Here is an 11,625-nt window from a genome sequence, read left to right as displayed (position 1 = left end):
CCCCCCCCCCCCGCGTAACACCTGACATAAGTCCTACAGTTTTGTGGCGCAAAAATTTTAATTGGTGGCGCATTTAAGCGAAATTAAAAAAAAATGTAAACAAACCGAGATATTCAATAACACGCGTTTGCATCTGTACCTTTTAACATATGAGAGTTTTTGAAAAAAGTACTGTTATTGGCTAAATCGGACATGCTCTTTTTATTAAAACAAAACAAAAATAGTGAATTCCAATTATTATTTATATGCAAAACTGTAGATATGCTAGATATTAAAGCACAAAGTCGCCGAGAATCCTCAATAATAAACATACCTGCTGCTGAATACAGAAATTAGCTGTAGTTGTGCTATTCGATTTCATGAAATCGGACTGCAGAAAGACCGAGATATGCTAGAATTTCTGCAAATGTATTGTTTCTTCATCAGGAATTCTCGGCAGTCACTGTGGATATGCTAATTGAGACCTAATTATCTTGAGATTTAATTAAAATTTTTAATAATGATTAGCACAGTAAAATCCGTCTTTTCATTGCGAATCCAAAATATAAATATCTACTACGTGCACTCCGTATATTAAGAACAAAATATGAAAGCATCTACATTATTCGTCAGAAATTTTGTACATCATTCAGTTCAAAAATATCGTCATCGAAAGCTCAAAAACGACAGATTGACGTCAAAAAACCACGGTTTTCATATTTTTGGGATGGATACTTTACAAAACAATTTTTGCACATAAGAAAATGGAGGCTGGTCTTCAGCGCAATAAAGTCAGCTTGATCATTGTATAAACGCTGTTCTTATAAGAATGTTCTTTTGCGAGTAAATTACAAAAATATACAGCTTTTTTCGAGGGGCCTGCGTAAAGTGCACTGAAAAAAATAGTTGGTTGGGACAACTAACAAAGTAGTAGGCCCAACTAATTTAGTTTGTAATATATGCCGCTGCTATTAAAGTGGTTGAGGCTACTACTTTTATTACTACTTTATTTGTTCTCGCTACAACATTCGATGGTAGGTACTACTTACAGGTAGTTGTGTTTACTACTTTAAATAGTAAGCGTTACTACTTTAGTTATTAAGTCTTACTATTAAATTAGTTATTTTACAAATAAGTTAGTTGATCTTACTACTTAAAGCAGTAATCCTTACTATTATATAATCTTATATAATATTACTATTCAATCTTATATTTTCTTACTATTCATATGATTATATTCAACCCAGTGGCAAGATGAATTGTCACGATGATGTATTTATACAAATTAGGGTACCTTTTCACGGAGGCCTGTTTGAAGTATTCGTTGAATTTATTTGACACATCGAGTTCACATCTATAGGTTATCAATCAATGAAATTTGCCATAAACCAACAAAGTAACTAGAAATAAATCCTATGAAAAATATTAATTCCACGATTATTTCAAAACAGGCCTCCGTGAAAAGGTGCCCTAAGCATAGGCCGTTGAAGACGCCCTAAGGATCTATACGATGCTCTTTAATATTTTCCACCTGTTTACACAATATACGTAAGGGTTCAGATTAAAATGGCGATCATCGAAAACATGACGAAACATTTCGATGCAAATGTTAGCAGCACTGCTCAGAATTCAGTTCTGCCAATATCGCCAAGGGCCGAAGCTTGTAACCTTTACTACTTTTATTTCTTGGAAAATAAATTGCTGGTAAATGCAACTACTTTATTTTTTGTGATTACAATTACTATCCTCACTAATATAACCTTCATAGGAGGACTAACGGCGACTTATTACCGTAGAAAACTGGTTAGTTACTGTTACCATCGAAGTAGTTGTCGTGGCTTAAACCAACTCTACTAATAAGGAGCTTCTTGTCGCAACTAACCATTTTTTAGGGTGTGAGCGGATAGCAGTTCGGTCCATTAAAAGTGTAGAGGATTTAGAATCGGTTTAAATGCCCATTGGGCGTTTTAGGATTACGAGCATAACATTTACAACATATTCTTCCTATTGCCAACCTGAGCGTTACCGGACTTCAATGATGTACCTCGCGGTGTATATGAACGAAGATGCATGTCGTTGGAAAATTCCAAATTTAATGATGAAGCCGTTCAAATTAAAGAACACTTAAAAGCCGTAGCAAACAACGATACTATATTATATAATATTACAGTACGTGAACTGTTTGCTATTTTCCGGACTCAATTTAAAGATATATTATCTTTTCGAAATGAATAGAAAAACAAAGAATCTGAATTGAAAATATACAGATACACTGACTGAAGTTGAATAAAAATGCTGCAAACAATTGAAAACTACAATTATCCGAAGACGAATAATTTTTATTCGCCTCATGATAAAAATTATCTGCCGTCGGATAATTTTAGTTTTCAATTGTTTGCAGCGTTTTTATCGAACTTCAGATAAATAATATCTCAGGCAGTTGCTATTTTAATATACGGTTGCATCCTAAACAATTCTAAATTGGTAAATATGAATTAATTAAGTTCTATCTTCTACAGAAAATGGGAAATATGTTACTCACCATTCACTTATATGTAAGTAATTTTCATTTCTTAATTTAAATTCATAATAAAAATATACCGTATTCACTTAGACATATATTTGTTTTTATCCTTGATCTGATAAGAAACTGCGGCAGTTAACATTACGCAAGAGTGGTTTAGCATAAGTTTTTGGGAGAGTAGTCTGTAAGAAGGGCTTTGGGGGGGGGTATACACATCAACATTGATGACGTCACTTGCATTGCCACTGCTTCAGCGGTCGTAAGAGATAAGTGCCTGGTTGTCAAGCACTGATAACGCAGCCGTGTTGTCACAGTGGGTTATCTATTGTGGTTTATACAGTAAGAACAAATTCATAGTAGCCATATTTTTGAGTGCGACAAAGACACTCATAGGCGCCATCTACTATCGTCTATTTTGCTTAAAATTCAGTATCAATAAGAATATATGATTGTGGTGATGATTCCCGAGTCAAAAAGATTTTACTCGGCTAAGTCTTAAATCCCCCCCTCCCCCAATCAAGACATAGCCAATAAATTCTCAAGATATTTTCTAATTCTTGACCCTGGTCCAACTCAAGATCAAGACGAGATTATCCCAAAAGAAGGCCTCCGATGGTCATTACTAATTTGCCTTCAATTTTGGAGAATGCTTATATTATTTATCTTCATTGTTCGCATTTTATATATATTAATAAGTTTTCTTACCTGCAATAATTATGTCCTTGGGATGGTGAATCTAAAAATGTCCATTTTTTCTTATTCCCAAAAGTTCACTAGATACTTGTAGAAAATAATAGTTTTAATCCTTTTATGGAAAAATGTATAAGCTTGTAGTTGATAAGATCGACAGTTTCCAAATTTTTAATTTTCAAATCATTATTTAAAAAATTACAAGTGTTATCGGTGTGATAGTCCTTAGCAGATGTCAACAGTTTGGTCCCAACCTATCTACCGGTTTCCTGGAAATGGCAGACTCTGCGAGTAGGATTCATAGTTTATACAGGTATAATGGTCAGTGAACTGTTAAACAATAAACTGAGAATGAAATTTAAAAAAGAAAACTTTCGAAATTTTGACCCTGGCAAATAGTAAAACCTATTTCCTAATACTGAAGGCCTGAATCATAAATTGTTAAATTAATTTCCTTTAAGAGAAATTCGGTATGTTTAACAAAACTGACAAGAACACTTCTTGTGCTAATACAAGTTCGAATCGACTTAACAAGTACTCCCCATAACAAATTTCAACCATAAATATGGCTGTCTTGTAGTCGAATCTCATAGCGTATTCGGTTATCCTGCACTGATTCACTCCGATCTGCATCGTCGTAGGTCGGAGTGAGAAGGAAGAAGTAAGAAGAAGTAAGAACATTTTTTTCAATTCGCGCAACCGAGGGTTAGGGTACCTGGTGTTATTCAAAAATAAATTAAAATTTTTGAGGAAATTAATTTAAAGTCTTCTTATTTCTTTTTGTTTTGTTCAAACAAAATAAAGAAATAAGAATCTTCGTTTTACTTTCGTTTGAAACCGCATGTCTTGACCAGTAAACAATGTTATTTTTTGCAAATGCATCGCCGTCTGGCGTGAATCAAAAACATTTTTTCAAATAAAAGATTACTTATTTTTTAATGCAGAATCTGAATCTGCAATAAAAAACGTTGGTTTCAATTTTAAGTTCTAAAGTTATCCCCTCCCCTACCGGCCCGAGAGGGTGGGGTATAGGGTAAATTGTTGCGGATTTGCTTCTCCCACTCGAAAATACAAAGTTCTCGTCATGGACATTTTTTGTTTGTATGCATATTTTTTAAGATATTTTAATGTCACAAGATGAAAAGAACACCCTGTTTTCACATATATTTTATGTATATCTATTGAATTCTAAGCCTTTTACTGTCACCTAAAGCTAATATGTTAGGTCAATACTTGTATAAAAGTACTGCAATCATGAGAATATATATATATATATATACTTTTCTAAAACGTTAAGTATTTTATTTGAAAATTTGAACAATAAAAACACGAATATATAAAAATAGCATAAAAAACGCTAGAAACAGACAGATGAAAAACAAATTTTTTTAAAAGGGTGCAAAGAATTATTTGGGAAATGAAATAATTCATGGACTGCCTACATACCTAAAGTCAAAATGAGAAGTTTGCGCTTAAAAAGTATATTAAGCTTTCTAATTTATCTATACTCCACTTTAGCCCTTTTCTCGGATGGGTGAAGGGTGTATTGAAAATTAAATTTATTACAATTGAGTAACTCTCCTGAAAACAATCATCACGTTGAAAGAGAAGGTGAGATGGGAAAACATGGTTTGAAGTTCAAATGAAGGTTAAATCAGTAAGATCAACTTTATCAGTTTGCGGGCTGAAAGTTGAAAGAAGTGGAAACAACGGTTTTTAATATTTTCACCTTACATTGATTAACGCTTACGTTTAAAGAGGTTGAAACTGACGACGAAACTTCGACTCGGGTATGATGAAGATGCAGGAGAACGGACCGATGGAATAGACAAGACTTATGGATAAAAGTTGGCATTAGCATTTGTTAGCATTATCATTTGATTGACAGGTTAATCGTATCATAATTCATCAAACAAGGTCTCACGAAGTTATGGAGACATCATTTAATATACATACGACAAATATTGAATATTATTGACGTCTTAAAAAGTACATGTTTGTAGCGACAAGTGAATTATATCAAAGGGGTTTTGCAACTCGTAAATTTTCATTTTTTTTTAAATTGTACATGAGACAATCGAGATAATCACTTATCATCTCCTTACCTTGCACCTTCTAGGCATCACCTACTTGTTAAGGCGCCATTCAAATACGCCGGTTATTACTTCATTTGCATATCTCTTGCATTAGAGAATAAGCAGTAGGTGTTTTTGTAATTATTTTTAAGACAACTCATTGGCCATTTTCATGGAGTAATTTTTTAAAAATTATAAGAAAGATAAAAAAATTACGTATTTAATATTATGAGAGTCCACCAAATCGATTTTGAATTTTTCTTTCATCGAACAAAAATTATCCGACGTGTTTCGGTCCAATATTTTTTATCTTTTGGTGTAATTTTTTTAAATAATGTATTTAGTTCTTACGGTTTGGGTCTTTGTTCTGGGACCTCATATTTTTGGATGCTATGCCCAGCAAGAATTCACAGTTCGTCATATTTTTTTTCAAATCGGTCAATATTAATCCGTTTCCCCGGGATTTCCAAGTTAACATAGCGTTTTAAAGAGGAAAAGCTTGGTTCTTGAAAAGAAAAGAAAAAAGGAGTACTTGTTATTAACTTTTTGTAAGTTTAAGAAATAATTTAAACGCAATAACTTTTTAGTTTGATCCCCCCTGAACGCTTATATTGTTTATGGAAAATTCCCCAAAAAATACAAAATAGATATTTTATTTTAAATTCATTATAATGACTGTATTTAAAACAAGAAAACACGAATTATTTCTATTCGATCAGTAGTAAGTTCTTAAGTATTTTAAAACTAATTTTGAATTATTTAAACAGTTATTGATTTTTTAAACAAATGTTTGCAGCTAACAATTTTTAAGAGTGTTATTTTTTGCGGAAAACAGTTACCAATTTTAAAAATAATTAATAATCATTGACTTGCGCTCATTCACAGGAAAGGGGGTGTGAATGAGAGTTTTTCGATTCTCTTACACTATGTTACTTATTATTCAGTATTTTTTATTTCAGAACTTATACTCTAATTTTTCTTAAAATAATATTTTTTTTTAACAGTAATTATTCATTAAAAATTTGTTTCAGTTACTTTATAGAAAGTTTGTTTTGAGTCTCTTTCGTTGAGATAATAAAATACTGATTATGAGCAACAATATCTAAGCGATTCTATGACACTCAAATTTTCTCCACATTTCCTATTAAAATAATTTTAATTTTAATTTGAATTATCTGAATAATTTTCAACTGTTTTTCACAAAAAATATCAGTCTTAACATTCTTTAACCGCGTCATTAGTTCCAGAAAATAATTACTTTTCACTATTTACAGGGAAAAAAATTGTCTGAACAAATGAAAATTGTTCGTTAATTATATCACTGATTCCAGAAAATATTAAATTTTACATTTTACTGGTGAAATAAATTATAATTGTTTAAGCAATCGAAAATTAGTTTTGAAAAACAATTAAAAAGTTTGTTGCTTATCGAATAAAAATAATTAATTTGAAAATTAAAAACCTTCTTTAGCATGAATTATACATAAAACTGTCATTTTCCATTTTTTCAAGCATTTTCCGGGCACAATAAAAGAGGTTTGGAGAGGGTTGGTCAAAATTAAAAGTTATTAGATGAAAATTATTCCTCTAACATTCCTTAAAAAGTGACTAAACCTTAATTTGCAAACGTTAATCTTAAGTACTTCTTCTTTCCATTTTTTTGATACCCGAGCTTTTCTCAGTTAAAAACTCACGTAAATTTTAAAAACCCAGAGGCACGGGTTAATGTTGTTCTTATATCTGTCTGTTCTTAAGAAATCGTATTATTTATGACATTTGCCGTCGACAAATGTTCATATTTCAATCGAACATAAAATAAGATTAATTTCCTTTGTATCAGCAACAATTGTTATTCCTAATATATTTCTCTAAGACTTATATAAATATTTTATTTCAAATCTGAAACCAAGGAAATCTCAATTTTTACGTAAATTTTATTTTTGCAACTACTAGCATTTTTTTATTGTGAAACAATTAGGAGAGTATTTTCTCACTCAAAGAAAAACTATCGCGATATGACTGTCGGAGAATAAGAGCAGGTATTCTGTAAACCACAATAAATCACATAAAATCTTATAAATAATTCATTTATGGGGATATAAGAAAAAATGCGTAATCGATCATCAAATCCTGAATTTTTGGACCACACCAATTTATATATATATGAAATTTAGAACAGTCATTTAAAGCAAGCTGATTGTCCTAGAAAAAACTCAAAACGTAATTGGATTTATCTGAGTAATATCTTAAAAACTTTTTGAAATTAGGTAAAAACATTACTTAAAATGGTTTTATAAAGTATTTTTAATTCCAGGAAGAAAATATTTATTCAAGCAATTACAATATATATCAAGTTTAGAATTTTTTAATAGCAATGCAACAGCAATCAAACATAACTCTCAACTGCGCCACGTTCTCCGCTAACCAGAAAATACAAGAAAATTATAAATAAAGTGAAAACTTTGAATTAAATATTGTTTCCATCCCTTCGATGCTCACTAAATACAAAAAAGCATGTGCTTTTCGTATTAAATTTCCCCAATTTAAAATCTATGCACAGATTCATTTTTAGAGAGTTTAGCGTGAACAGGATAATAACAATGTTTAAATTAAGGTTGTACTTCATTTAAAAATTACTTTGATTTCTTGGTCTTCAGATAACGTTGCGCTGTTGTGATTACTGTTTGATTCTTCTTCTACCGTTGTTGAAAAATTGTAAACATTGCAATGGCTAAAACGGTTTCTTTTTTGTCATTCAAAAAACTTCTACATACTACGAATCCAACAATACCCTTATAGCTTCGTGCTAGGACAGGTGCTAAGACATCGTCAGATTATACGTCGTTTTTACGATATCGTAAAGACACCTTAACGACATGGGCATAGGATATCGTAAAGTTTTCGTAAAGTTGTCGTAAAGATGTCGTAACGCTGTCGCAAAGACGTCGCCAAATTTTGTGCACACTAGGTAGGGCGCGCGACTGTTGGCTCTTGCGCTTCGCGCTCGATAAAGTACGTATCCCGCGCTTCGCACTTGATAATGTATTTACCACGCGCTTTGCGCTCGATAATGTATTTACCTCGCGCTACGTGCTCGATCTTTGTGCATAGACTTTTTAAAACTAAAGGTGAAAGCATCGACAACAATAATTTGGTAATTGTGAATTCTCTTTTGTTAAAGCTCCTTCGACTTTAACGAACATATTCTTATCACGTATCTCGTGCTTCGGACTCGAGTTTATCCCCGAAATTTTATATCATTCCCATAAATATATATTATTATAATTCGTAACTTGTATTGGTATTAAAACAGACGAAGTTTCCTTGTCCCGGGTAGATTTTTTCACAAAATGCAGTTCAATTTGTATTTATATATGTTTAAAAATCGTATCTAAAAAGTTGTAAAAAATACATATATAAGCTACAAGCTACCCTACCTTTTTCTTCTTTTGAGCGCAGCAGTGAAAATTGCCCATAGCTTCTTTCGGAAAATTCCACTAGGTATTCCTGAGAAGAAATGATAATTTATCTTTAAAAGAGTTGTAGAAATAAACTATCAATTGCTGTCATGCATCCGAAACGAACCTTCACTACTTGCAATTTTTCTCTTGTGGTCACTAATTGGTAGGAGTGGTTTAAAATTTAAATATAAACGTGAACCCATACTATGTTGATTTTTTTTCAAAATACGACAAAAAAGCACTCGCAAATAAGGAATATTTCCATCTGACCATAAAACGAGTATCGTCTTGATAATCCATTATCAAGACTGTCCTCGATTTTTAATCAAGTACATCAGTCAGTCATGTAATAACTGGATTTTAAAAAACTATTGAAAATAGGAAGGTGACAACAATAGATATTTTGCACATTTTAATTTTCTCACTTATTGAAATATACCAAATTTTTAAAAAATGAAGCGTATATTAGAAGATTTATTTTAGTGTATAATTAATATGATACTTATTTTTGTGTATTGGCAATAAGTGAATAAAAAATGTGCTGAAGGTGCAGAGCATTTTCGAATTATTTTTCTAAAATTAGGTAAACCTCAAAATTAATTTCACACAATTTAAGATAAAGTTTCAAATTTAGATATTAGAATGGTATCATATTAAGAAGTCATAACCTCCATAGAGTTACTGAAAGCACAGTCACGTTTATCAAAGACATGCGAGGCGCACTCGCGAAGTTTTCGATCTGACTAATCTCTGAAATCGTTATAAGTAACCGACTAATCAAAGAATCCTTATATACTGAACATTAATGCAATTAACTGACTGTGAAATTCTTTCACGAAAGAAAAAAATGATTTTTTATACCACGTCACAATAAATTCCTGGATTAAATAAATGTAACTTTACAAAATTTTCAACAAAGGAAATCAGAAACGTTTTTCTGTTCCTACATTTTATTAATTATGGAAAAAGAAAAAAAGTTTGCTACAAAAAAATCTTGTTTATAATTGTAAAATTTTTGAACCATACAAGCGTTTCTTAGTGTTTCTTTTTTTGATTTGCCAAATTTTCAACTCGATAACGCGTTTTGTGTGAACGTGTGTTACGTTTGAAAATAATGTAAAAAATAAAATTGTTGAGGTTACGAGCACATAGCCTAAATCCATAAAATTTTTGATAATGTTCTGGAGGTGATGGTATTTGAAACTTCGCACAAGAAATATTATATTTTTCAAATATTCCAATTTCCCGCCAAAATAACTTCGCGCCTTCGAGAATATAAATTAAGGCTAGTATTTTATCATAAAAAAATGTGCCAACCTGATATCGAATTTTTTTAATACTACGCATTGTTCGTAATTTTTATTGATGGGTTTTTAATAATATTATAATATAAAGAATTTGATCAACATATAATGAATTCGGTTCTCTATTCATTAGCGAGTTAAATACTTTTTGTTCCGTAACGAGCAAATGAGTTAGACATTTCTATTTTTCAATTAGAAACCCATTCGTTACCCTGTTCTCAAACGAGCACAGTGGATATAATTGAAGATAAAAATTTAATTAAAGCAACTCAAGAGCTTGAATTAAAAAAAATGCTAAGATAAAACACTATGGCCACTAACAACAGTCAAATACTATAAAAATAAGTGAATCATAATTAGTTTTGGAAAATGGCAGCCAGAAATAAATAAATTTTGTCTAAATTTTGCTTATAAATAATGAGTCATTTTAATTTTAAAAAAAACTTTAGAATCCAGTTCGAAGTTTTTTTTAATATCGGCTGCACGGCCTTGTCAGCTGTCAATCAAATTGCCAAAGATTAAGTGCTAAATTTCTTAAATCAGAACTTTGTATAATTTTTGTTTAATTTGCTTTTTTAGTAAATTTTGCTTTTATTTTCAAAGCTAGCAGACTAAAAATGTTAGGATAAGCGTCAAATTTAATATTTTCACGTAGACTTGATTGCTATAACCCAAAATTTCTTTGTGAATATTATATGTAAATTCATACATTCAACATTGTACAAAAAATTCCTCATAGGCTTTTCCGCGTATTTTAATTTCTAAGGTGAAATGAATATTGGAAACTATCTCTGTTTTCACGGTTTTCATGATTTATTTCAAAACACATTGCTTTTATACAAAAATATTCTACAAAGAAATCATGTAATTCATAAAAATACCAATTTTTTGTGTGCAACATTTTTAAGTCATTTTTCGACCGAACTAACCGAAAATAAAAATCGCGCTGCTTTTTATGATTTTGGTCAAATAAAGAACAATAGGTTGAAATTTATGTATTTTGGAGAGAAATATTGTATAGTTCAAGAGTGATATTAGTATTAACAATGAAAAAAAAGTTTCTTGTAGTTTTTCTAATTTATCAATAAAGATGTTGGTTTTTCATTATAAACTTTTATAACAAACTTTAAGATTTCGAAAAAGCACAACTATTTAGTTTTCAATATATTTCTCTACAATCAATAGTAAAAAAAAAAGAATTGTAATGGCAAATTTTGTTTAGTGTTTCGGTTTTTTTTAAAAACGTTTAGTAAACAATTACAGATAATAATAAGAATAAATAAATAATTATAACTAATCATAATTATTGTTTAAATTGCCATAATTAGTTTAGTTAAACATGCCAAAACTGATAAAAAAATATTTTTTATGCTAAAAGTACCCCACTTTTTCATTTATTCTGAAAATTTTTAATAACACAGGCCGACAAAATTTGACAAAGTTCCAGAACCAGAGACCACACCTAGTATACCCGAAGGTTTTTGCTGCGTTGAATCCGAATCCGACCTCAGAAAAATTCCATCACCCTCAGTTTTCGAGATATTGTAACCTAAAAGTGCAAAAAACGCCGTTTTTTGCTATATTTGAGGTTA

The 11,625-nt window shown here is 30.8% G+C and overlaps 1 protein-coding gene and 1 long non-coding RNA gene across 3 annotated transcripts in view; one reads left to right on the top strand and one right to left on the bottom strand.

Annotated features, from left to right (window-relative positions):
* LOC117181438 overlaps positions 1-11,625 on the top strand; it is a 58,948-nt gene that overhangs the window by 21,196 nt on the left and 26,127 nt on the right. The window contains exon 2 of the long non-coding RNA XR_004468122.1: positions 2,499-2,534. This is a non-coding gene — a long non-coding RNA (uncharacterized LOC117181438). The remainder of the gene's footprint in view (positions 1-2,498; positions 2,535-11,625) is intronic.
* LOC117181437 (trypsin-3-like) overlaps positions 1-11,625 on the bottom strand; it is a 91,916-nt gene that overhangs the window by 78,064 nt on the left and 2,227 nt on the right. For both annotated transcript variants that reach the window (XR_004468121.1, XM_033374092.1), the window contains one exon: positions 8,706-8,775. Coding sequence is in view for 1 of the 2 variants with exons in the window: in XM_033374092.1 (XP_033229983.1) it covers positions 8,706-8,775 (70 nt within the window). In the remaining variant the exon portion in view is untranslated. The remainder of the gene's footprint in view (positions 1-8,705; positions 8,776-11,625) is intronic.

The sequence above is a fragment of the Belonocnema kinseyi genome, chromosome 10 (genome assembly GCF_010883055.1).
Source record: "Belonocnema kinseyi isolate 2016_QV_RU_SX_M_011 chromosome 10, B_treatae_v1, whole genome shotgun sequence".
Lineage (NCBI taxonomy): Eukaryota > Metazoa > Arthropoda > Insecta > Hymenoptera > Cynipidae > Belonocnema > Belonocnema kinseyi.
The sequence above is the reverse complement of the archived record's forward strand: the minus strand, read 5'-3'. Positions and strand labels throughout refer to the sequence as shown.